This window comes from Oncorhynchus gorbuscha, linkage group LG15 (genome assembly GCF_021184085.1).
Source record: "Oncorhynchus gorbuscha isolate QuinsamMale2020 ecotype Even-year linkage group LG15, OgorEven_v1.0, whole genome shotgun sequence".
NCBI classification, from domain to species: domain Eukaryota; kingdom Metazoa; phylum Chordata; class Actinopteri; order Salmoniformes; family Salmonidae; genus Oncorhynchus; species Oncorhynchus gorbuscha.
In genome coordinates this window covers 4,158,514-4,185,950 of record NC_060187.1, presented here as the reverse complement: position 1 = coordinate 4,185,950, position 27,437 = coordinate 4,158,514, and the positions used below count along the sequence as shown (strand labels likewise).

General features: G+C 46.4%; 2 protein-coding genes across 5 annotated transcripts in view; both read left to right on the top strand.

Moving 5' to 3' along the window:
- The window catches only part of LOC123996537 (solute carrier organic anion transporter family member 2A1-like), a 60,094-nt gene extending 49,877 nt beyond the window's left edge, over positions 1 to 10,217 (top strand). For 2 of the 4 annotated variants that reach the window (XM_046299946.1, XM_046299945.1), the window contains exons 9-14: positions 604 to 799; positions 2,922 to 3,069; positions 5,478 to 5,653; positions 6,451 to 6,515; positions 7,196 to 7,316; positions 7,667 to 10,217. In XM_046299946.1, coding sequence (XP_046155902.1) covers positions 604 to 799; positions 2,922 to 3,069; positions 5,478 to 5,653; positions 6,451 to 6,515; positions 7,196 to 7,316; positions 7,667 to 7,787 — 827 coding nt within the window. In that variant the 3' untranslated portion in view covers positions 7,788 to 10,217. Of the gene's footprint in view, positions 1 to 603; positions 800 to 2,921; positions 3,070 to 5,477; positions 5,673 to 6,450; positions 6,516 to 7,029; positions 7,095 to 7,195; positions 7,317 to 7,666 lie in introns of those variants that run through there. The other 2 variants (XM_046299947.1, XM_046299948.1) reach the window with 2 other exon arrangements.
- A 305-nt stretch (positions 10,218 to 10,522) lies between these two features.
- LOC123996539 (ras-related protein Rab-6B-like) overlaps positions 10,523 to 27,437 on the top strand; it is a 135,874-nt gene continuing 118,959 nt past the window's right edge. The window contains exon 1 of the mRNA XM_046299949.1: positions 10,523 to 10,771. Within this exon, the coding sequence (XP_046155905.1) occupies positions 10,702 to 10,771 (70 nt within the window). The 5' untranslated portion in view covers positions 10,523 to 10,701. The remainder of the gene's footprint in view (positions 10,772 to 27,437) is intronic.

Here is a 27,437-nt window from a genome sequence, read left to right as displayed (position 1 = left end):
TAGGCTATCCTACCACCTCTACACTCTAACCACTAGGCTACCCTGCCACCTCTACACTCTAACCACTAGGCTATCCTACCACCTCTACACTCTAACCACTAGGCTACCCTGCCACCTCTACACTCTAACCACTAGGCTATCCTACCACCTCTACACTCTAACCACTAGGCTATCCTACCACCTCTACACTCTAACCACTAGGCTACCCTGCCACCTCTACACTCTAACCACTAGGCTACCCTACCACCTCTACACTCTAACCACTAGGCTACCCTACCTCCTCTACACTCTAACCACTAGGCTACCCTGCCGCCGGTATCAGTCTCTGTAACATTCCACTCCTTGTAGTCTGTGTCATGTACAATGTAATAGCTGATCAGAGACTGGCAACCAGGCTAGCGTTTGTATGCCTGAGACAATTAAGTTGATCGTATCTTTTAGTGAAGACAAATCAGCTCGCTATGCACTCTTTCATACTATCTCTGTCTTTGTAGTTCTGTATGTAGAGATCGATACAGATACAAAGAGACAGTACACAGATACATACTGTGGAGAAAGTATTTAAATATATTCTGCTCTCAAAAATCTTGTCTTGTCCCTCAGGTGCGGTGAACCTTCCGTCCGTTGCCGTGGGGATGCTGGTGGGCGGAGTCATCATGAAGAGGACCGGTCTCTCTCTGAAGACCATCCCTCGTTTTTCTGTCGCCATGCTCACCATCTCTGTCCTCCTCATCATCCCTCTCTTCTTCATGGGCTGCCCCACACAGAGGGTGGCGGAGGTCAACTACACACCCCATGGGTGAGTCAGAGGAGGGATCTGCATCTTTGCCAAACAGTTACATATTTGGAGGGCCTTGTCCTGGTTGATTGGGCCATGTAGCACTGGTTGATTGGGCCATGTAGCACTGACGGATTGGGCCATGTAGCACTGGTTGATTGGGCCATGTAGCACTGGTTGATTGGGCCGTGTCCTGGTTGATTGGGCCATGTAGCACTGGTTGATTGGGCCATGTAGCACTGGCTGATTGGGCCGTGTCCTGGTTGATTGGGCCATGTAGCACTGGCTGATTGGGCCGTGTCCTGGTTGATTGGGCCATGTAGCACTGGCTGATTGGGCCGTGTCCTGGTTGATTGGGCCCTGTAACCCTGGTTGATTGGGCCATGTAGCACTGACCGATTGGGCCATGTAGCACTGGTTGATTGGGCTGTGTCCTGGTTGATTGGGCCATGTAACCCTGGTTGATTGGGCTGTGTCTTGGCTGATTGGGCCATGTAGCACTGGTTGAATGGGCTGTGTCCTGGTTGATTGGGCCATGTAACCCTGGTTGATTGGGCTGTGTCTTGGCTGATTGGGCCATGTAGCACTGGTTGATTGGGCCCTGTGCTGGCTGATTGGGCTGTTGTTGATGTGTATGTTAATTGTAGTTTGTCATTTTGGGGAGGCTGTGTTACTGTCTCTGTAGTTTGACAGTTGATATTTTGAAGGTGTTTAAATACATGGAGTTCTAGGGAGGTCATGAGGACTAGAAAACAGAAGCATTTAAATTATTTGTACAAAAGAGTTCGGTGAGACACTTGCACAAGCGCCATCAGTTACATTATTGTCCGGTCTTGAAGACAATTAACTTATTTTAGCTTACCTTTTGATATTATTACACAAGCAAACATACGGAGCCTTGTGAACCGTTAATTAACTAGCCACTTGTGGACACTAAGACAAGGCTACTGTTTGGAGCTGTGCCACTGGTGAACCCAAACAACTAGAGATGTTGTTACTACAGTACAACACCAAACAGAGGCTAATGAACCACAGATAACATTAACAGGAACCCTGGTCTTTACTCCATAAACCCATATCTCGGTTGTCTTCTGTTATATGGTTTGTCACTGAGCTCTACTGATGAACTTAATTCCACCCAGAGCTCTACTGATGAACTTAATTCCACCCAGAGCTCTACTGATGAACTTAACTCCACCCAGAGCTCTACTGATGAACTTAACTCACCCAGAGCTCTACTGATGAACTTAACTCCACCCAGAGCTCTACTGATGAACTTAACTCACCCAGAGCTCTACTGATGAACTTAACTCCACCCAGAGCTCTACTGATGAACTTAACTCCACCCAGAGCTCTACTGATGAACTTAACTCACCCAGAGCTCTACTGATGAACTTAACTCCACCCAGAGCTCTACTGATGAACTTAACTCACCCAGAGCTCTACTGATGAACTTAACTCCACCCAGAGCTCTACTGATGAACTTAACTCACCCAGAGCTCTACTGATGAACTTAACTCACCCAGAGCTCTACTGATGAACTTAACTCCACCCAGAGCTCTACTGATGAACTTAACTCCACCCAGAGCTCTACTGATGAACTTAACTCACCCAGAGCTCTACTGATGAACTTAACTCCACCCAGAGCTCTACTGATGAACTAAACTCACCCAGAGCTCTACTGATGAACTTAACTCACCCAGAGCTCTACTGATGAATTTAACTCACCCAGAGCTCTACTGATGAACTAAACTCACCCAGAGTTCTACTGATGAACTAAACTCACCCAGAGCTCTACTGATGAACTTAACTCACCCAGAGCTCTACTGATGAATTTAACTCACCCAGAGCTCTACTGATGAACTTAACTCCACCCTGAACTCTGCTGTGATCTCATAACCCTTATATAAACATGGAAATGCCATTTTCACACTATTGAGCTGAGCCGAGCTGAACCAAGCCTAGCTAGCCTTGTACTCATCTGGCCTGCTTAGACATTCACCACAGTTCCTGGAACCGTGCTGGAAAGGTCCATATGAAAAGACAATATCTGAGCCAGCTCAGCACAATAATGTGGATATCGGGTATTACTCTATTGTGACACACTAAACCATTCTCTAAACATCTTCCCCCCCCCCTACAGGTTTCTGGCCACCTGTTATTCCAACTGCTCCTGTCCTGCTGACTCCTTTAACCCAGTGTGTGGATCTGACAACACTGAGTACCTGTCTCCCTGCCACGCAGGCTGCAAAGACTACACCAAAGACCCCAAGAACAAATTCAGGGTTCTGGTAGGTGGCCATTTAATGAATGAAGTTAGGGAAGTAGTATGACATAACTGAACAAATGGTAATGTTACAGATGTAGGGTCTTAATTTGATCATCCAGTAAATGTCCTGTACAGCAGGAAATGCAAACATGTAGTCAGTCGTGTAGAGTACTACTTATTTTTTGGGGGTAACTGTACTTTACATTACTATTTATATTTTTGACAACTTTAACTTCACTACATTCCTGAAGAAAATAATGTACTTTTTTACTCCGTACATTTTCCCCTGACACCCAAAAGTACTCGTTACATTTTGAATGTTTAGCAGGACCGGAATAAGGTCTAATTCACACACTTATCAAGAGAACATCCCTGGTCATCTCTACTGCCTCTGATCTGGAGGACTCACTAAACAGAGAACATCCCTGAAGTGTGCCCCTGGCTATCTGTAAATGATGTCTGAGTGTTGGAGTGTGCCCCTGGCTATCTGTAAATGATGTCTGAGTGTTGAAGTGTGCCCCTGGCTATCTGTAAATGATGTCTGAGTGTTGAAGTGTGCCCCTGGCTATCTGTAAATTATGTTTGAGTGTTGAAGTGTGCCCCTGGCTATCTGTAAATGATTTCTGAGTGTTGGAGTGTTCCCCTGGCTATCTGTAATGATGTCTGAGTGTTGGAGTGTGCCCCTGGCTATCTGTAAATGATGTCTGAGTGTTGGAGTGTTCCCCTGGCTATCTGTAAATGATGTCTGAGTGATGGAGTGTGCTCCTGGCTATCTGTAAATGATGTCTGTGTTTGAGTGTTCCCCTGGCTATCTGTAATGATGTCTGAGTGTTGGAGTGTTCCCCTGGCTATCTGTAAATGATGTCTGAGTGTTGGAGTGTTCCCCTGGCTATCTGTAATGATGTCTGAGTGTTGGAGTGTTCCCCTGGCTATCTGTAAATGATGTCTGAGTGTTGGAGTGTTCCCCTGGCTATCTGTAAATGATGTCTGAGTGTTGGAGTGTTCCCCTGGCTATCTGTAAATGATGTCTGAGTGATGGAGTGTGCCCCTGGCTATCCGTAAATGATGTTGGAGTGTTCCTCTGGCTATCCGTAAATGATGTCTGAGTGTTGGAGTGTGCCCCTGGCTATCCGTAAATGATGTCTGAGTGTTGGAGTGTTCCCCTGGCTATCTGTAATGATGTTGGAGTGTTCCTCTGGCTATCCGTAAATGATGTCTGAGTGTTGGAGTGTGCCCCTGGCTAATCCGTAAATGATGTCTGAGTGTTGGAGTGTTCCCCTGGCTATCTGTAATGATGTTGGAGTGTTCCTCTGGCTATCTGTAAATGATGTCTGAGTGTTAGAATGTGCCCCTGGCTATCTGTAAATTAAGAAAACAAGAAATGGTGCCATCTGGTTTGCTTAATATAAGGAATTTTAAATTATTTATACTTTTACGTTTGATACTTAAGTATATTAAAAACCCAAAACGTTTAGACTATTACTCAGGTATTATGTTACTGGGTGACTCTCACTTGAGTCATTTTCTATTCAGGTATCTTTAGTTTTACTCGAGTATGTTTCCACCACCGATTGTAGCGTATTCAGGGTTTATAAAAGCTTCTCAAGTTTCCCCTTGAAAATGTCAGACTTGATTCGCCTTAACAAAAAAATGCATCAAACCCCTTACAAAAATGTCCTTTAATTATAATCCACACAATAATTCACATTTTCCTGTTACCGCCATGTCCTGGTATTCTCCTACTGTAAGAAACTGGTCAAATTAAGATCCTACATCTGTACGGTCTAAATCTTCAACCGTTTAAACTGATTAAACCCAGTTTAGGAGAGTGTATTGGTCAGCAAGGCAGTCAGCCAGACATAAGTGACTGTTCCACTGGATGTCATAAGGTGAATGCACCAATTTGTAAGTCGCTCTGGATAAGAGCGTCTGCTAAATGACTTAAATGTAATGTAATAGCGCTATGTGTCTGACTGTGTGCTACAGTCTCTACCTACAGTACAGCGACACGGTGTGGATGGTTAACAATCAATGGGCCAGTCCAATCCATCTGTAATCGGCCCTGGGACACAGGAAGTGTTTTAAGTGGAGTTAAACCACTTGTAGATGTTGCAGTAGTAGTGTAATCCACAAGCAGGAGGACTGGGGCAATGCTAATAGTTATATTGACTCGACATGGTGTATATAATAGTCAATGCATGGCCATTATGTTGACTAGTTGAATCAGACCAAGAGTTAACTGTAATTACAGTACTTTTCAGATCAGTATAGGTTGTCGATCGTTCACAATTTAGCCGTTGTCTTAATGAAAACAAGTCATTTTGTACATTTTGCTTCTTGAATCTGATAAATGTATGGCATACTTGTATATGTTGTCTATCTTTATATATTGACACTCGTGTCTTCTGTGTTCTTCTTCTTCTGGTGTAGAAGTACACAGACTGTATCTGCATAGCTTACAGCCAGGGTAGTGGTGGGGGTACTGCCCGCCCCGGTCCTTGCCCCAACCAATGTCCTCACTTCCTGCTTCCTGTCATGTTCCTCATCTCTCTGGCCGGGTTGATCGCCTCCCTAACACACAACCCCATCTATATGATGGTCCTCAGGTAACCTCCCTAACACACAACCCCATCTATATGATGGTGCTCAGGTAACCTCCCTAACACACAACCCATCTATATGATGGTCCTCAGGTAACCTCCCTAACACACAACCCATCTATATGATGGTCCTCCCTCCCTAACACACAACCCCATCTATATGATGGTGCTCAGTTAACCTCCCTAACACACAACCACATCTATATGATGGTCCTCAGTTAACCTCCCTAACACACAACCCATCTATATGATGGTCCTCCCTAACACACAACCCATCTATATGATGGTCCTCAGGTAACCTCCCTAACACACAACCCATCTATATGAAGGTCCTCAGGTAACCTCCCTAACACACAACCCATCTATATGATGGTCCTCAGTTAACCTCCCTAACACACAACCCATCTATATGATGGTCCTCCCTCCCTAACACACAACCACATCTATATGATGAAATATATTATATATTTTGATTTGTTTAACATGATTCCATATGTGTTATTTCATAGTTTTGATGTCTTCACTATTATTCTACAATGTATAAAATAGTAAAAATAAAGAAAAACCCTTGAATGAGTCAGTGTGTTCAAACGTTTGACTGGTACTGAATAGGATGGTCCTCAGCTAAATAATGGCTGGATAAAGTGTCATTTCATTGTTCATTATAATCTGATTTGATGTGAAATACTCCTCATGAGTACCACACAGTCCATAGAGAAGAAAACAATGAACATGTCATTCGTTTTTTAAATGTATTTTTAATTTTTAATGTAATCTATTTTACTTTGCTTGAATTGTTTCAGAACTGTTCCCCATGAAGATAAATCCTTTGCCATAGGAGTCCAGTTTTTGCTCATGAGAGTGCTTGGTAAGTATACTCTTTTATCTTCTTCATCTAGACAGATGTTCCTAAAGCAACACACAATGGAATACAATGATATATCAAATACACCACTCCAGGATATGACCCGTCTTCTAGGATATGACCCGTCTTCAAGGATATGATCCGTCTTCTAGGATATGACCCGTCTTCAAGGATATGACCCGTCTTCTAGGATATGACCCCATCTTCTAGGATATGACCCCGTCTTCTAGGATATGACCCGTCTTCTAGGATATGACCCGTCTTCTAGGATATGACCCGTCTTCTAGGATATGACCCGTCTTCTAGGATATGACCCCGTCTTCTAGGATATGACCCGTCTTCTAGGATATGACCCGTCTTCTAGGATATGACCCGTCTTTTAGGACATGACCCTGCCTTTATCATCCGTCAATGCAGTGTTACAGTGCCCTCTAGTGGATTACAACTATATTGAAATGCCGTTATTTTCTATGAACAGTGTTAATGTTTAGAGTTACGCATTATTGTGTTATTCTAGCCTGGTTACCAGCCCTGTTCCGCATGGCCATCCTCAGCTCCTGTATATAATGTTATGTATTGTGTGATCCTCCTCTATTCTAGCCTGGTTACCAGCCCTGTTCAGCATGGCCATCCTCAGCTCCTGTATATAATGTTATGTATTGTGTGATCCTCCTCTGTTCTAGCCTGGTTACCAGCCCCAGCTCTGTTCGGCATTGTCATCGACAGCTCCTGTATTTGGTGGAAACATGCCTGTGGCAACCGGCTGGGCTGTGGTTACTATGACAATAACATCCTGAGGAACAGGTAAGGATGCAACTATTGTCATGCCTCATTTATACAAGTGAGAATGATTCATTCATTAATGTATTGGTTGATTGATTGGTGATTGGTTGGTTGGTTGATTGGTTGACTGGATTGGTTGATTGATTGGTGATTGGTTGGTTGACTGATTGTTGATTGGTTGGTTGACCGGATTGGTTGACTGATTGTTGATTGGTTGGTTGACCGGATTGGTTGATTGATTGGTGATTGGTTGTTTGACTGATTGGTTGTTTGATTTCCCTGCAGGTACATGGGCCTGCAGGTGGGAATGTGATATTTACAGTCATGCTATAAACTAGCTCTAACCCTCCTGCCTTATCGTATCTCTGCAGGTACCTGGGCCTGCAGGTGGGCTTCAAGGTGATGGGGATCTTCCTGCTTGGGGTGGTGGGCTGGAAGGTCCTGAGGACCAGGGAGTACAGCCTGGAGAAGAGGCCTGATGGACCACTCTGATCTGGGATACGACTGACCTCCTGGCTCCCTACTCCGTCCTCTCTCCCTTCTCACTTTAAAAGAGTAGTCTCAGGTCCACTACTGTTCCTTTCAACAGTCTGCTGAGGTGTTCTGTCTGAATGTGCTCTCCTTTTTTAATTTGACCTTTATTTTACTAGGCAAGTCAGTTAAAAACAAATTCTTATTTTCAATGACGGCCTGGGAACAGTGGGTTAACTGCCTGTTCAGGGGCAGAATGACAGATTTGTACCTTGTCAGCTCGGGGATTTGAACTTTACAACCTTTCGGTTACTAGTCCAACGCTCTAACCACTAGGCTATCCTGCCGCCCCCTTTTACCCACCTGATCCACCTAACCTGTCTCACATGAGAGAAATGACTCACCTATCAACTGCCAGTGGGCAAAGTCCACTATGCCTTTCAACGGTCTGTTCTCAAACCCAGCTGATCCTCCTGTTAGTAACCTCAGCACTGTTCTCAAACCCAGCTGATCCTCCTGTTAGTAACCTCAGCACTGTTCTCAAACCCAGCTGATCCTCCTGTTAGTAACCTCAGCGCTGTTCTCAAACCCAGCTGATCCTCCTGTTAGTAACCTCAGCACTGTTCTCAAACCCAGCTGATCCTCCTGTTAGTAACCTCAGCGCTGTTCTCAAACCCAGCTGATCCTCCTGTTAGTAACCTCAGCGCTGTTCTCAAACCCAGCTGATCCTCCTGTTAGTAACCTCAGCGCTGTTCTCAAACCCAGCTGATCATCCTGTTAGTAACCTCAGCACTGTTCTCAAACCCAGCTGATACTCCTGTTAGTAACCTCAGCGCTGTTCTCAAACCCAGCTGATCATCCTGTTAGTAACCTCAGCGCTGTTCTCAAACCCAGCTGATCCTCCTGTTAGTAACCTCAGCACTGTTCTCAAACCCAGCTGATACTCCTGTTAGTAACTTCAGCGCTGTTCTCAAACCCAGCTGATCATCCTGTTAGTAACCTCAGCGCTGTTCTCAAACCCAGCTGATCCTCCTGTTAGTAACCTCAGCACTGTTCTCAAACCCAGCTGATCCTCCTGTTAGTAACCTCAGCACTGTTCTCAAACCCAGCTGATCCTCCTGTTAGTAACCTCAGCGCTGTTCTCAAACCCAGCTGATCCTCCTGTTAGTAACCTCAGCACTGTTCTCAAACCCAGCTGATCCTCCTGTTAGTAACCTCAGCACTGTTCTCAAACCCAGCTGATCCTCCTGTTAGTAACCTCAGCACTGTTCTCAAACCCAGCTGATCCTCCTGTTAGTAACCTCAGCGCTGTTCTCAAACCCAGCTGATCCTCCTGTTAGTAACCTCAGCACTGAAGGACACTCCAGCTCTGGTAAGGATACTATAACCCTCATACAGGACACTAAAGCTCCCCTTCGACCATCCTACACAATCCCCACACGGGGAAGGGGGTCAGTATCCCTACATGGGGAAGGGGGTTAGTATCCCTACATGGGGAAGGGGGTCAGTATCCCTACATGGGGAAGGGGTCAGTTTCCCTACATGGGGAAGGGGGTCAGTATCCCTACATGGGGAAGGGGGTCAGTATCCCTACATGGAGAAGGGGGTCAGTATCCCTACATGGGGAAGGGGGTCAGTATCCCTACATGGGGAAGGGGGTCAGTATCCCTACATGGGGAAGGGGGTCAGTATCGCTACACTGGGAAGGGGGTCAGTATCCCTACATGGAGAAGGGGGTCAGTATCCCTACATGGGGAAGGGGGTCAGTATCGCTACACTGGGAAGGGGGTCAGTATCCCTACATGGAGAAGGGGGTCAGTATCCCTACATGGGGAAGGGGGTCAGTATCCCTACATGGAGAAGGGGGTCAGTATCCCTACATGGAGAAGGGGGTCAGTATCCCTACATGGAGAAGGGGGTCAGTATCCCTACATGGAGAAGGGGGTCAGTATCCCTACACGGGGAAGGGGGTCAGTATCCCTACACGGGGAAGGGGGGTCAGAAGCAGTGAAAGGTGTTGATGTTAGATCATTTTGAAGGACGAAACGTGCACATTGAAAACTGTACACTTGCTGTTATCCCAGGGATGTTGTCCATTCAGGGTTCTAGTTGCAGTAGACAACAACGTTAAAGCTAGCTTAATATTTAAGTTTTGTCTTTAACACAGAGGCATTTTGGTGAGTGACATTATAGAGACTGAGTTTTTGTTTGAGATGTCTAAAAACATATTTTTTTTACACAGAATAGTAATTTTATATGATCAATATCTCATCAGCTGTAATCACAATAATATGCTATGCATCAAATATCAATTGCACTGTTTAAATAATTGTTATCTTGTTGAAATAAAATGCCAATACAATATGGTTAGTTTTGGATCATCAGTTTGCGTGCTTTATATGCAGCAATAAATACTTGTAACTTCTGTAAATAATACAAATCTTTGTTTTATATTGTCTAATTGTTATATTGTGTTGGAAAAGGGATTGTCTGTCTGTGTGTCTGTCTGTATGTAATCATCATGGGTCACTCAAGTACTAGAGAGGGAGCCAGAGGTAAAGGATGAGATTTGAAGCTGAGTTTGCCTTATGGTCTAACTAATCTAAAATGTAGCGCACAAGAGTTTAAATAAAATTTTTAAAACAGTGGAAAGATTCCCTTTACTTCCGTTTCGCATGACGTCATGTGCCAGAGCAAGAAGGGAGGGGGCGGCAGACAAACAGAGCGAGGAGAGAGCAAACCGCGCATGCGCAGATTGCCGTTGAAGCGGACAGGAGGCGATCCAGTCAGTAGCGCTTCCATCGCGGAGAGAGCAGCTTGAACGGGTTGAGGCGTCGCTTTTCAGTTTCACATCCATCATCAGCACCACAACCCCCGGACCACTGGGGAACAAGCGTTTCATTCTCCTGCTCTTTTACAAATTCTCCCCAAAAACATGTCTGTGGGTAGTGACTTTGGGAACCCTTTAAGGAAATTCAAACTGGTCTTTCTGGGGGAGCAAAGCGGTAAGTCATTCAGAATCGTCGGGAGAAGTTCTGTTCCGGTTGGGGATGACATTAAGATGACTGTATGCACCTGCTTGGTGTTCACTGTTATACGTTAAGTTTAAATGATCTCTTGATCTACAGGCTTCCTGTACACGTTTCTCTTAGTAACAACATATACTACATATTCTGTGGGAAAATGTCAAGCAAGTTTTTCTTATGTTTTGTCTGTTGAAAGTAGTTCAGACGACAACCCCAGTATAAAGTCTTTATTATGTCCGTCTGTGGCTTTAATTGTTAGGCCTACTTTTCGTTTGATTATACTTTACGCACAACAGGGACAAAACATTATGATTTCTTTTGCAGTCCAGTGTCACCACAATTCACGTTTTATAACGCTAATATAATTGTAGCTTGTCACCGATATGTAGGCTACAATTGCTATCTCAAATGGGTGGTGTTTATGCGATGATATTGTTTCAAACGCGAGTGCTGTGGTTTAAAACAGAGAAGTGAATTAATTAATGATTCTGTGTATGGCTGAGACACACCCAGGTTGCCAGTGTCTGTCGGTGGGAGAACTTGTGTAGCTGCAGTCTCTCTACCACTGTATTCTCTCTCTCTCTCTCTCTCTCTCTCTCTCTCTCTCTCTCTCTCTCTCTCTCTCTCTCTCTCTCTCTCTCTCTCTCTACCTCTCTCTCTCCTCTCTCTCTCTCTCTCTCTCTCTCTCTCTCTCTCTCTCTCTCTCTCTCTCTCTCTCTCCTCTCTCTCTCTACCTCTCTCTCTCTCTCTCTCTCTCTCTCTCTCTCTCTCTCTCTCTCTCTCTCTCTCTCTCTCTCTCTCTCTCTCTCTCTCTCTCTCTCTACCTCTCTCTCTCTCTCTCTCTCTCTCTCTCTCTCTCTCTCTCTCTCTCTCTCTCTCTCTCTACCTCTCTCTCTCTACCTCTCTCTCTCTCTTCCTCCAGACGATGACTAAGTCATTTGATAATTTGCATAGTGAAGTGCGCTGGAAAATGTGGTCTAGTATCAAATATATGATCCCAATGAAGGGTTATTATGAATAGATAGACTGATGACCAACTTATCCCTGGCTTATCTTGGCTCAGTTTGTCCCTAAAGGCTCCACTACTCCACACCATTTTATGAGACTTGTTTCATCTCTTCATGTAGGTTCATTGGGTGTGTGGAGAAGTCAAGAGGTTTGTTTTCAGAGAGAGACAGAGGGAGGGGAGGGGGGTTGGAGAGAAATGGAGAGGGAGGGAGAGAAAGAGATCAAATCAAAATCAGATCAAATTTTATTGGTCACATACACGTGTTTAACAGATGTTATTGCGAATGTAGCAAAATGCTTGATGGAGATGGAAAGGGAGGGAGTGAGAGAGAAAGAAGGAGAGGGAGGGAGTGAGAGAGAAGGATGGAGAGGGAGTGATAGAAAAGGATGTAGAGGGAGGGAGTGAGAGAGAAGGATGTAGAGGGAGGGAGTGAGAGAGAAGGATGGAGAGGGAGGGAGTGAGAGAGAAGGATGGAGAGGGAGGGAGTGAGAGAGAAGGATGTAGAGGGAGGGAGTGAGAGAGAAGGATGTAGAGGGAGGGAGTGAGAGAGAAGGAAGTAGAGGGAGGGAGTGAGAGAGAAGGATGGAGAGGGAGGGAGTGAGAGAGAAGGATGGAGAGGGAGAGATAGACAGATGTGGTTTAGATTCAGTGGGGTCTGAAATGATTGACCCCCTTGATAAAGATGAGAAATAATGACTGTACATAATACGTTATTCAAATACTGAGCTATATTGTATGATCGAAAAATTTGGGAAATTATATTTTTTTATACTAATACAATCGCTCAAAGAAAGAGATTTTGCTTCTCAAAAAGGTAGGGGTCAAAATGATGGACACCCTTAAATATTATTATAAATTAAGTAGTCAAAAGTTTAGTATTTGGTCCCATATTCATAGCATGCAATGACTACATCAAAAGCTTGTGACTCATTTGCAGTTTGTTTTGGTTGTGTTTCAGTTCATTATTGGCCCAATAGAAATTAATAGTAAATCGTGTGTAGAGTCATTTTGGAGTGAATTTTATTGTTTTTGGGCTAAACTGTCCTGGTACTTGGTAAAGTTCATGATGCCGTTGGACGTAACAGTCGAAATCATGAGGTAAACGACAGTAAAACAGAGCAGATTCACTTTGGATCCAGTCTCCTTCCTAGCAGACAGACAGTATCTAGTTTGGGTCCAGTCTCCTCCCTAGCAGACAGACAGTATCTAGTTTGGGTCCAGTCTCCTTCCTAGCAGACAGACAGTATCTAGTTTGGGTCCAGTCTCCTTCCTAGCAGACAGACAGTATCTAGTTTGGGTCCAGTCTCCTCCCTAGCAGACAGACAGTATCTAGTTTGGGTCCAGTCTCCTTCCTAGCAGACAGACAGTATCTAGTTTGGGTCCAGTCTCCTTCCTAGCAGACAGACAGTATCTAGTTTGGGTCCAGTCTCCTTCCTAGCAGACAGACAGTATCTAGTTTGGGTCCAGTCTCCTTCCTAGCAGACAGACAGTATCTAGTTTGGGTCCAGTCTCCTTCCTAGCAGACAGACAGTATCTAGTTTGGGTCCAGTCTCCTCCCTAGCAGACAGACAGTATCTAGTTTGGGTCCAGTCTCCTTCCTAGCAGACAGACAGTATCTAGTTTGGGTCCAGTCTCCTTCCTAGCAGACAGACAGTATCTAGTTTGGGTCCAGTCTCCTCCCTAGCAGACAAACAGTATCTAGTTTGGGTCCAGTCTCCTTCCTAGCAGACAGACAGTATCTAGTTTGGGTCCAGTCTCCTTCCTAGCAGACAGACAGTATCTAGTTTGGGTCCAGTCTCCTTCCTAGCAGACAGACAGTATCTAGTTTGGGTCCAGTCTCCTTCCTAGCAGACAGACAGTATCTAGTTTGGGTCCAGTCTCCTTCCTAGCAGACAGACAGTATCTGGGTTGGGTCCAGTCTCCTTCCTAGCAGACAGACAGTATCTAGTTTGGGTCCAGTCTCCTTCCTAGCAGACAGACAGTATCTAGTTTGGGTCCAGTCTCCTTCCTAGCAGACAGACAGTATCTAGTTTGGGTCCAGTCTCCTTCCTAGCAGACAGACAGTATCTAGTTTGGGTCCAGTCTCCTTCCTAGCAGACAGACAGTATCTAGTTTGGGTCCAGTCTCCTTCCTAGCAGACAGACAGTATCTAGTTTGGGTCCAGTCTCCTTCCTAGCAGACAGACAGTATCTAGTTTGGGTCCAGTCTCCTTCCTAGCAGACAGACAGTATCTAGTTTGGGTCCAGTCTCCTTCCTAGCAGACAGACAGTATCTAGTTTGGGTCCAGTCTCCTTCCTAGCAGACAGACAGTATCTAGTTTGGGTCCAGTCTCCTTCCTAGCAGACAGACAGTATCTAGTTTGGGTCCAGAGACAGAGTATCTAGTTTGGGTCCAGTCTCCTTCCTAGCAGACAGACAGTATCTAGTTTGGGTCCAGTCTCCTTCCTAGCAGACAGACAGTATCTAGTTTGGGTCCAGTCTCCTTCCTAGCAGACAGACAGTATCTAGTTTCCAGTCTCCTTCCTAGCAGACAGACAGTCTCTCCTTCCAGACAGACAGTAGCAGACAGACAGTATCTAGTTTGGGTCCAGTCTCCTTCCTAGCAGACAGACAGTATCTAGTTTGGGTCCAGTCTCCTTCCTAGCAGACAGACAGTATCTAGTTTGGGTCCAGTCTCCTTCCTAGCAGACAGACAGACAGTATCTAGTTTGGGTCCAGTCTCCTTCCTAGCAGACAGACAGTATCTAGTTTGGGTCCAGTCTCCTTCCTAGCAGACAGACAGTATCTAGTTTGGGTCCAGTCTCCTTCCTAGCAGACAGACAGTATCTAGTTTGGGTCCAGTCTCCTTCCTAGCAGACAGACAGTATCTCTCCTTCCTAGCAGACAGACAGTTTGGGTCCAGTCTCCTCCTAGCAGACAGACAGTATCTAGTTTGGGTCCAGTCTCCTTCCTAGCAGACAGACAGTATCTAGTTTGGGTCCAGTCTCCTTCCTAGCAGACAGACAGTATCTAGTTTGGGTCCAGTCTCCTTCCTAGCAGACAGACAGTATCTAGTTTGGGTCCAGTCTCCTTCCTAGCAGACAGACAGTATCTAGTTTGGGTCCAGTCTCCTTCCTAGCAGACAGACAGTATCTGGTTTGGATCCAGTCTGCTTCCTAGCAGACAGACAGTATCTAGTTTGGGTCCAGTCTCCTCCCTAGCAGACAGACAGTATCTAGTTTGGGTCCAGTCTCCTTCCTAGCAGACAGACAGTATCTAGTTTGGGTCCAGTCTCCTTCCTAGCAGATAGACAGTATCTAGTTTGGGTCCAGTCTCCTCCCTAGCAGACAGACAGTATCTAGTTTGGATCCAGTCTCCTTCCTAGCAGACAGACAGTATCTAGTTTGGGTCCAGTCTCCTTCCTAGCAGACAGACAGTATCTAGTTTGGGTCCAGTCTCCTTCCTAGCAGACAGACAGTATCTAGTTTGGGTCCAGTCTCCTTCCTAGCAGACATACAGTATCTAGTTTGGGTCCAGTCTCCTTCCTAGCAGACAGACAGTATCGAGTTTGGGTCCAGTCTCCTTCCTAGCAGACAGACAGTATCGAGTTTGGGTCCAGTCTCCTTCCTAGCAGACAGAGAGTATCTAGTTTGGGTCCAGTCTCCTCCCTAGCAGACAGACAGTATCTAGTTTGGGTCCAGTCTCCTTCCTAGCAGACAGACAGTATCGAGTTTGGGTCCAGTCTCCTTCCTAGCAGACAGTCAGTATCTAGTTTGGGTCCAGTCTCCTTCCTAGCAGACAGACAGTATCTAGTTTGGGTCCAGTCTCCTTCCTAGCAGACAGACAGTATCTAGTTTGGGTCCAGTCTCCTTCCTAGCAGACAGACAGTATCTAGTTTGGGTCCAGTCTCCTCCCTAGCAGACAGACAGTATCTAGTTTGGGTCCAGTCTCCTTCCTAGCAGACAGACAGTATCTAGTTTGGATCCAGTCTCCTTCCTATCAGACAGACAGTATCTAGTTTGGATCCGGTCTCCTTCCTAGCAGACAGACAGTATCTAGTTTGGGTCCAGTCTCCTCCCTAGCAGACAGACAGTATCTAGTTTGGGTCCAGTCTCCTCCCTAGCAGACAGCCAGTATCTGGTTTGGGTCCAGTCTCCTCCCTAGCAGACAGACAGTATCTAGTTTGGGTCCAGTCTCCTTCCTAGCAGACAGACAGTATCTGGTTTGGGTCCAGTCTCCTTCCTAGCAGACAGACAGTATCTAGTTTGGGTCCAGTCTCCTTCCTAGCAGACAGACAGTATCTAGTTTGGGTCCAGTCTCCTTCCTAGCAGACAGACAGTATCTGGTTTGGGTCCAGTCTCCTTCCTAGCAGACAGACAGTATCTGGTTTGGGTCCAGTCTCCTTCCTAGCAGACAGACAGTATCTGGTTTGGGTCCAGTCTCCTTCCTAGCAGACAGACAGTATCTGGTTTGGGTCCAGTCTCCTTCCTAGCAGACAGACAGTATCTAGTTTGGATCCAGTCTCCTTCCTAGCAGACAGACAGTATCTGGTTTGGGTCCAGTCTCCTTCCTAGCAGACAGACAGTATCTGGTTTGGGTCCAGTCTCCTTCCTAGCAGACAGACAGTATCTAGTTTGGATCCAGTCTCCTTCCTAGCAGACAGACAGTATCTGGTTTGGGTCCAGTCTCCTTCCTAGCAGACAGACAGCATCTAGTTTAGGTCCAGTCTCCTTCCTAGCAGACAGACAGCATCTAGTTTAGGGCCATCATTTCAAGTGTTCAGGCTGCTGAGCTGAACTTGTGGAGACGAGGGGGTCCTGACTGGGAGACTCATTTTAAATAAAGCCTGCAGTGGAGATGAGAGGTGGGGGTCCTGACTGGGGCCGGTCTGGTGGAGAGCCTTGTGTTATCACGTGGTGCAGAGCCACAGCCCAGTGCAACCCAGACCCTATGGGGGAGGTAGTCTGTTTCTTAGACACAGCTACGGTATGTTGCCAAATGGGACCCGGTGCCTTTTTATAGTGCTTTCCTGTTGACCAGGGCCCATAGTGACACAGCCCTAGTATATCCAGATCCCTTATTAATGTAAAGGACAGATGGACCAACACATAATTTATTAATGTAAAGTACAGATCGACCATCATTTATAAATGTAAAGGACAGATCGACCATCATTTATTAATGTAGAGGACAGATCGACCATCATTTATTAATATAGAGGACAGATCGACCATCATTTATTAATGTAGAGGACAGATCGACCATCATTTATTAATGTAGAGGACTGATCGACCATCATTTATTAATGTAGAGGACAGATCGACCATCATTTATTAATGTAGAGGACAGATCGACCATAATTTATTAATGTAGAGGACAGATCGACCATAATTTATTAATGTAGAGGACAGATCGACCATCATTTATAAATGTAGAGGACAGATCGACCATCATTTATTAATGTAGAGGACAGATCAACCATCATTTATTAATGTAGAGGACAGATCGACCATCATTTATAAATGTAGAGGACATATCGACCATCATTCATTAACGTAGAGGACAGATAGACCATCATTTATTAATGTAGAGGACAGATCGACCATCATTTATTAATGTAGAGGACAGATCGACCATCATTTATTAACGTAAAGGACAGATCGACCATCATTTATTAACATAGAGGACAGATCGACCATCATTTATTAACGTAGAGGACAGATCGACCATCATTTATTAACGTAAAGGACAGATCGACCATCATTTATTAACATAGAGGACAGATCGACCATCATTTATTAACGTAGAGGACAGATCGACCATCATTTATTCATGTAGAGGACAGATCGACCATCATTTATTCATGTAGAGGACAGATCGACCATCATTTATTAATGTAGAGGACAGATCGACCATCATTTATTAATGTAGAAGACTAAAGTATATCAGGAGAGTTGTGAGCGCAGGGGCTGAAAACGCTGTGGAGAGCATGGCAGCATATAACACTTGGTTTTAGTGGACGGTTAATGCATCCACCGAGCTGACTGAAGAACTCAGTGGAAATGAAGGCGGAGGGTCTTTATGAAGTGTTGAGGCCCAAATGGTCTGAGCAAAGACAGTAAGTCCGCTATGAAAAGAGGTAGAAACTGCGTCTCCGGTAGAAATCCCACGATCGCGCTTGTAGGCGATGTCATAGTGACGTTGGCGAACTAAAGAAGTCATCGGTGTCTAACGGTCGTCAGTGCAGGCCGTGAATACAAAAGGCACTCCTTCGATATATAAAGTTGTTTTTAACAAAAGTGAGAAGGTGTCAGTTTGTCACTTTCACGAGGTTGTAGTAATAACAAGTTCATCTACTTTAAGACATTGGATCGAATCTATATTGTTCCTTTAGATTTAGCAAAAATGAACAACTAAGGAATCATTTTGAACATCTCTCTCATTGACTTCTCAAACCCCATATCCCGGTCTGGTCTGCTTGGTCTGTTTTTTTCAAGCGTTCCCAGATGTCTTGCGATGTTGTGCCTCTGGGTTTAGAAACTCTTTGGTCATCCATGAAGCGTCTCGGAGTAGAGTGCTAATCCAGGATCAGGTCCCTCCTCTTATTCAATATGATTTAAAAGGGAAAACTGTTCCTAGATCAGCAGTCCTACTCTGAGGGACTGTGCACACTAAGGAGAAACAGACAATCACATCTCAAAGATGCTTTCTGTCTGTATACCTTCTGATCTGAAACCTCCGTAATTTGTGTTATTTTGTTTTATGCAAGGAGTTTGAATTCTGAGAATGTGGCCGTACTTTGAGCGTATTGAGTAATACAGCCCGCATGTATAATTTATCTCCGTCTGAAGAGTGAAATCAAACGTGGATGTTCTGGTGGTGAAGAAGAAGAACGTCAGTGAGTGGTGGGTAGTGGGTTGTGGGTAGTGGGTAGTGGGTGGTGGGTGGTGGGTGGTGGGTAGTGAGTTGTGGGTGGTGGGTAGTGGGTAGTGAGTTGTGGGTAGTGGGTAGTGAGTGGTGGGTAGTGGGTTGTGGGTAGTGGGAGGTGGGTAGTGGGTAGTGAGTGGTGGGTTGTGGGTAGTGGGTGGTGGGTAGTGAGTTGTGGGTGGTGGGTAGTGGGTGGTGGGTAGTGAGTTGTGGGTGGTAGGTAGTGGGTAGTGGGTAGTGAGTTGTGGGTGGTGGGTGGTGGGTTGTGGGTAGTGGGTGGTGGGTAGTGAGTTGTGGGTGGTGGGTAGTGAGTTGTGGGTAGTGGGTTGTGGGTAGTGGGTTGTGGGTAGTGGGTTGTGGGTAGTGGGTGGTGGGTAGTGGGTAGTGGGTAGTGAGTTGTGGGTGGTGGATGGTGGGTAGTGGGTGGTGGGTGGTGGGTGGTGGGTTGTGGGTGGTGGGTAGTGGGTAGTGGGTGGTGGGTAGTGGGTGGTGGGTAGTGAGTTGTGGGTGGTGGGTAGTGGGTGGTGGGTAGTGGGTGGTGGGTGGTGGGTAGTGAGTTGTGTGTGGTGGATGGAGGGTAGTGGGTGGTGGGTGGTGGGTAGTGGGATGTGGGATGTGGGTAGTGAGTTATGGGTGGTGGGTAGTGGGTGGTGGGTAGTGGGTTGTGGGTAGTGGGTGGTGGGTAGTGGGTGGTGCGTAGTGGGTTGTGGGTAGTGGGTAGTGGGTGGTGGGTTGTGGGTAGTGGGTAGTGGTGGTGGGTGGTGGGTGGTGGGTGGTGGGTAGTGGGTAGTGGGTTGTGGGTAGTGGGTAGTGGGTAGTGGGTGGTGGGTGGTGGGTAGTGGGTTGTGGGTGGTGGGTAGTGGGTTGTGGGTAGTGGGTGGTGGGTAGTGAGTTGTGGGTGGTGGGTGGTGGGTAGTGGGTAGTGGGTGGTGGGTGGTGGGTAGTGGGTTGTGGGTAGTGGGTTGTGGGTGGTGGGTAGTGGATTGTGGGTGGTGGGTAGTGGGTAGTGGGTGGTGGGTTGTGGGTAGTGGGTAGTGGATTGTGGGTGCTGGGTTGTGGGTGGTGGGTAGTGGGTTGTGGGTAGTGGGTGGTGGTGGGTGGGTGGGGTGGTGGGTGGTGAGTAGTGGGTTGTGGGTAGTGAGTAGTGGGTTGTGGTGGTGGGTTGTGGGTAGTGAGTAGTGGGTAGTGGGTTGTGGTAGTGGGTTGTGGGTGGTGGGTTGTGGGTAGTGGGTGGTGGGTAGTGAGTAGTGGGTGGTGGGTAGTGGGTAGTGAGTAGTGGGTAGTGGGTGGTGGGTAGTGGGTGGTGGGTAGTGGGTAGTGGGTTGTGGGTAGTGGGTGGTGGGTAGTGGGTAGTGGGTGGTGGGTTGTGGGTAGTGGGTTGTGGGTAGTGGGTGGTGAGTAGTGGGTTGTGGGTAGTGGGTAGTGGGTTGTGGTTGTGGGTAGTGGGTGGTGGGTTGTGGGTAGTGGGTGGTGGGTAGTGGGTAGTGAGTGGTGGGTAGTGGGTAGTGGGTTGTGGTAGTGGGTAGTGGGTTGTGGGTTGTGTTAGTGGGTTGTGGGTAGTGGGTAGTGGGTGTTGGGTTGTGGGTAGTGGGTAGTGGGTAGTGGGTTGTGGGTAGTGAGTAGTGGGTTGTGGTAGTGGGTAGTGGGTAGTGGGTAGTGAGTAGTGGGTTGTGGGTAGTGAGTAGTGGGTTGTGGGTAGTGGGTGGTGGGTAGTGGGTAGTGAGTAGTGGGTTGTGGTAGTGGGTGGTGGGTTGTGGGTAGTGGGTAGTGGGTAGTGGGTAGTGGGTAGTGAGTAGTGGGTTGTGGGTAGTGGGTTGTGGTAGTGGGTGGTGGGTTGTGGGTAGTGGGTGGTGGTAGCACCTTTCATGCAGAAAGAATGTTAAATGAGTTGTCAGAGAGGAAGCTTCTCGGTCTTCTCTTCTCCTACCTTGCTGCCTGGGCTGTGTTGTACAGACCTGGGTTCAAATACTATTGGAAATCATTTAAAATGCTGTATCTGTGCTTGTTGCAATGGAACCCATGACAATTTTTTTTTTAAAGTGCAAACTACGCCCGTTTGTCATTCAAAGGATTTGAAAGATTTCACATAGTATTTGAACCCAGGGCTAGTGCTGTGCGGAGGATGGCGAAGCATCTGGCTCTGACTTCTCTGTCTGGTGAAAGTTGAGGAGGGTTTTCAGCTTGCGGATCAGCTGTTTCTTAAAGTCTGTTTTCGGCTCAACCAACCCACCGCTTATTGCGGAAGTGTGCGTCTTTTGCCAACTCTCAGAGCCTCCAGAAACATTCTAAAGGGTCTTTGTTGGAGTGGTTCACAGATTATCCTGCTAACCCTCTGCCTTCACAGATTATCCTGCTAACCCTTTATTAACGTAGATGACAGATCGACCATCATTTATTAATGTAGAGGACAGATCGACCATCATTTATTAATGTAGAGGACAGATCGACCATCATTTATTAATATAGAGGACAGATCGACCATCATTTATTAATGTAGAGGACAGATCCCAAATGTCACCCTATTCCCTACATAGTGCACTACTTTAGACCAGGATCCTATGGCTCCATATTCCCTATATAGTGCACTACTTTAGACCAGGACCCTATTGCACCCTATTCCCTATATAGTGCACTACTTTAGACCAGGACCCTATGGCTCCATATTCCCTATATAGTGCACTACTTTAGACCAGGACCCTATGGCACCCTATTCCCTACATAGTGCACTACTTTTGGCCAGTTCCCACAATCAACGGTAGTGCACTATAAAGGAAATTGTCCCGCTCTTAGAGAGCCTGTTTATGTCTCTATTTGGTTAGGTCAGGGTGTGATCATAGCCTGTCACACTCTGACCTTAGAGAGCCTGTTTATGTCTCTATTTGGTTAGGTCAGGGTGTGATCATAGCCTGTCACACTCTGACCTTAGAGAGCCTGTTTATGTCTCTATTTGGTTAGGTCAGGGTGTGATCATAGCCTGTCACACTCTGACCTTAGAGAGCCTGTTTATGTCTCTATTTGGTTAGGTCAGGGTGTGATCATAGCCTGTCACACTCTGACCTTAGAGAGCCTGTTTATGTCTCTATTTGGCTAGGTCAGGGTGTGATCATAGCCTGTCACACTCTGACCTTAGAGAGCCTGTTTATGTCTCTATTTGGTTAGGTCAGGGTGTGATCATAGCCTGTCACACTCTGACCTTAGAGAGCCTGTTTATGTCTCTATTTGGTTAGGTCAGGGTGTGATCATAGCCTGTCACACTCTGACCTTAGAGAGCCTGTTTATGTCTCTATCTGGTTAGGTCAGGGTGTGATCATAGCCTGTCACACTCTGACCTTAGAGAGCCTGTTTATGTCTCTATTTGGTTAGGTCAGGGTGTGATCATAGCCTGTCACACTCTGACCTTAGAGAGCCTGTTTATGTCTCTATTTGGTTAGGTCAGGGTGTGATCATAGCCTGTCACACTCTGACCTTAGAGAGCCTGTTTATGTCTCTATTTGGTTAGGTCAGGGTGTGATCATAGCCTGTCACACTCTGACCTTAGAGAGCCTGTTTATGTCTCTATTTGGTTAGGTCAGGGTGTGATCATAGCCTGTCACACTCTGACCTTAGAGAGCCTGTTTATGTCTCTATTTGGCTAGGTCAGGGTGTGATCATAGCCTGTCACACTCTGACCTTAGAGAGCCTGTTTATGTCTCTATTTGGTTAGGTCAGGGTGTGATCATAGCCTGTCACACTCTGACCTTAGAGAGGCTGTTTATGTCTCTATCTGGTTAGGTCAGGGTGTGATCATAGCCTGTCACACTCTGACCTTAGAGAGCCTGTTTATGTCTCTATCTGGTTAGGTCAGGGTGTGATCATAGCCTGTCACACTCTGACCTTAGAGAGCCTGTTTATGTCTCTATTTGGTTAGGTCAGGGTGTGATCATAGCCTGTCACACTCTGACCTTAGAGAGCCTGTTTATGTCTCTATCTGTGCAGACACAGGACTTGTAGTGTGATATCCAAAATCCAATTGTTGTGAGGTAATCAATCCCATTTTGCTCGGTTGGTTTCACCTTAAACAAACAGATGGGAATACGTTTGATAGAAGCACCGGCATCTCTGTCTCTAAAACAAGGTCACTGAACCCAAAGAAAGCACCGGCATCTCTGTCTCTAAAACAAGGTCACTGAACCCAAAGAAAGCACCGGCATCTCTGTCTCTAAAACAAGGTCACTGAACCCAAAGAAAGCACCGGCATCTCTGTCTCTAAAACAAGGTCACTGAACCCAAAGAAAGTGTCAAATGACAGCATTTGATATACATTCACCGGACAGTTTATTAGGTACACCTTCACGAAAATGGATCGCTCCTACAGTCAGTGAGTCACTTGCTATATAAAGCAGGCAGACAGGCATTGAGGGGTTCAGTTAGAATGGGCCAAACGAATGGCCTACGCAACTTTGAGGTGTGATATTTAATTTTTTAATTTTACCTTTATTTTACTAGGCAAGTCAGTTAAGAACAAATTCTTATTTTCAATGACAGCCTAGGAACAGTGGTTTAATTGCCTGTTCAGGGGCAGAACGACAGATTTGTACCTTGTCAGCTCGGGGATTTGAACTTGCAACCTTTCAGTTACTAGTCCAACACTCTAACATTTACATTTACATACTAGGCTACCCTGCCGCCTCTACACTCTAACCACTAGGCTACCCTGCCGCCTCTACACTCTAACCACTAGGCTACCCTGCCTCCTCTACACTAACCACTAGACTACCCTGCCTCCTCTACACTCTGACCACTAGGCTACCCTGCCACCTCTACACTAACCACTAGGCCACCCTGCCACCTCTACACTCTAACCACTAGGCTACCCTGCCTCCTCTACACTAACCACTAGGCTACCCTGCCTCCTCTACACTCTAACCACTAGGCTACCTGCCTCCTCTACACTCTAACCACTAGGCTACCCTGCCACCTCTACACTCTAACCACTAGGCTACCCTGCCACCTCTACACTCTAACCACTAGGCTACCCTGCCACCTCTACACTCTAACCACTAGGCTACCCTGCCGCCTCTACACTCTAACCACTAGACTACCCTGCCTCCTCTACACTCTGACCACTAGGCTACCCTGCCACCTCTACACTCTAACCACTAGGCTACCCTGCCGTCCCGGCATCAGCTCAGTCCTGTGGGCGACATTGATGAGAGGTCGAAGGAGAATGGCAAAAATGGTGTAAGCTAACAGGCGAGCCACGGGCAGACAAATAACAGCGCAGTACAACAGTGGTGTGCAGAATGGCATTTCGGGAACGCACAATTTGTCGATCCTTGTCACTGATTGGCTATTACAGCAGACGACCACACTGGGTTCCACTCCTATCAGCTAAAAACAAGAAGAAGAGTCTCCAGTGGACACACCAACACTGAACTATTGAGGAGTAGAAAATCTGCCTGGAACATGACAGCGAGTTCAGTTTACTTTAGTACTTGAGAGTAAATATAAATATACTGTACTTATAAAAATCAGAAAACCAGTCAGTATCTGGTGTGACCACCATTTGCCTGATGAAAACCAGTCAGTATCTGGTGTGACCACCATTTGCCTGATGAAAACCAGTCATTATCTGGTGTGTCCACCATTTGCCTGATGAAAACCAGTCAGTATCTGGTGTGACCACCATTTGCCTGATGAAAACCAGTCATTATCTGGTGTGTCCACCATTTGCCTGATGAAAACCAGTCATTATCTGGTGTGTCCACCATTTGCCTGATGAAAACCAGTCAGTATCTGGTGTGACCACCATTTGCCTGATGAAAACCAGTCAGTATCTGGTGTGACCACCATTTGCCTGATGAAAACCAGTCAGTATCTGGTGTGACCACCATTTGCCTCATGAAAACCAGTCAGTATCTGGTGTGACCACCATTTGCCTCATGAAAACCAGTCAGATCTGGTGTGACCACCATTTGCCTGATGAAAACCAGTCAGTATCTGGTGTGACCACCATTTGCCTGATGAAAACCAGTCAGTATCTGGTGTGACCACCATTTGCCTGATGAAAACCAGTCAGTATCTGGTGTGACCACCATTTGCCTGATGAAAACCAGTCAGTATCTGGTGTGACCACCATTTGCCTGATGAAAACCAGTCAGTATCTGGTGTGACCACCATTTGCCTGATGAAAACCAGTCAGTATCTGGTGTGACCACCATTTGCCTGATGAAAACCAGTCAGTATCTGGTGTGACCACCATTTGCCTGATGAAAACCAGTCAGTATCTGGTGTGACCACCATTTGCCTGATGAAAACCAGTCAGTATCTGGTGTGACCACCATTTGCCTAATGAAAACCAGTCAGTATCTGGTGTGACCACCATTTGCCTGATGAAAACCAGTCAGTATCTGGTGTGACCACCATTTGCCTGATGAAAACCAGTCAGTATCTGGTGTGACCACCATTTGCCTGATGAAAACCAGTCAGTATCTGGTGTGACCACCATTTGCCTCATGAAAACCAGTCAGTATCTGGTGTGACCACCATTTGCCTTATGAAAACCAGTCAGTAAAACCACCATTTGCCTGATGAAAACCAGTCAGTATCTGGTGTGACCACCATTTGCCTGATGAAAACCAGTCAGTATCTGGTGTGACCACCATTTGCCTGATGAAAACCAGTCAGTATCTGGTGTGACCACCATTTGCCTGATGAAAACCAGTCAGTATCTGGTGTGACCACCATTTGCCTGATGAAAACCAGTCAGTATCTGGTGTGACCACCATTTGCCTAATGAAAACCAGTCAGTATCTGGTGTGACCACCATTTGCCTCATGAAAACCAGTCAGTATCTGGTGTGACCACCATTTGCCTGATGAAAACCAGTCAGTATCTGGTGTGACCACCATTTGCCTGATGAAAACCAGTCAGTATCTGGTGTGACCACCATTTGCCTGATGAAAACCAGTCAGTATCTGGTGTGACCACCATTTGCCTGATGAAAACCAGTCAGTATCTGGTGTGACCACCATTTGCCTGATGAAAACCAGTCAGTATCTGGTGTGACCACCATTTGCCTGATGAAAACCAGTCAGTATCTGGTGTGACCACCATTTGCCTGATGAAAACCAGTCAGTATCTGGTGTGACCACCATTTGCCTGATGAAAACCAGTCAGTATCTGGTGTGACCACCATTTGCCTGATGAAAACCAGTCAGTATCTGGTGTGACCACCATTTGCCTGATGAAAACCAGTCAGTATCTGGTGTGACCACCATTTGCCTGATGAAAACCAGTCAGTATCTGGTGTGACCACCATTTGCCTGATGAAAACCAGTCAGTATCTGGTGTGACCACCATTTGCCTGATGAAAACCAGTCAGTATCTGGTGTGACCACCATTTGCCTGATGAAAACCAGTCAGTATCTGGTGTGACCACCATTTGCCTAATGAAAACCAGTCAGTATCTGGTGTGACCACCATTTGCCTGATGAAAACCAGTCAGTATCTGGTGTGACCACCATTTGCCTGATGAAAACCAGTCAGTATCTGGTGTGACCACCATTTGCCTGATGAAAACCAGTCAGTATCTGGTGTGACCACCATTTGCCTGATGAAAACCAGTCAATATCTGGTGTGACCACCATTTGCCTGATGAAAACCAGTCAGTATCTGGTGTGACCATTTGCCTCATGCAGCGTGACACATCTCTTTCACATAGAGTTGATCAGGCTGTTCATTGTGGCCTGTGGAATGTTGACCCACTCCTCTTCAATGGCTGTGTGACGTTGCTGGATATTGGCGGGAACTGGAACACGCTGTCGTACACGTCAATCCAGAGCATCCCAAACATGCTCAATGGGTGACATGTCTGGTGAGTATGCAGGCCATGGAAGAACTGGGACATTTTCAGCCTCCAGGAATTGTGTACACATTCTTGCGACATGGGGCTGTGCATTATCATGCTGAAACAGGAAGTGATGGCGGCGGTTGGATGGTATAAAAATGGACTTGAGGATCTTGTCACGGTATCTTTGTGCATTCAAATTGCCATTGATAAAAATACATTGTTTTCGTTGTCTGTAGCTTATGCCTGCCCATATCATAATCCCACCTCCACCATGGGGCACTCTGTTCACAACGCTGACATCAGCAAACCGTTCGCCAACACACAACGCCATACACGCTGTCTGCCCGGTACTGTTGAAACTGGGATTAACCCGTGAAGAGCACACTTCTCCAGCGTGCCAGTGGCCATTGAAGGTGAGCATTTGCCCCCTGAAGTCGGTTACAACGACGAACTGCAGTCAGGTCAAGACCCCGGTGAGGACGAGGAGCACACAGATGAGCTTCCCTGAGACGGTTTCTGACAGTTTGTGCAGAAATCTCCACATCTCAGTTGTGCAAATCAACAGTTTCATCAGCTGTCCAGGTGGCTGGTCTGAGATGATCCCGCAGGTGAAGAAGCCAGATGTGGAGCTCCTGGGATGGCGTGGTTACACGTGGTCTGTGGTTGAGGAGGTCCTGGGTTGGTGTGGTTACACGTGGTCTGTGGTTGAGGAGGTCCTGGGCTGGCGTGGTTACACGTGGTCTGTGGTTGTGAGGCCAGTTGGATGTACTGCCAAATTCTCCAAAATGACATTGGAGGCGGCTTATGGTAGAGAAAAGAACAGAGCAGCACACAGTGTTTTTGACTGGTTCCCCTGTCCTTCACATCTATAACAGTGTTTTTGACTGGTTCCCCTGTCCT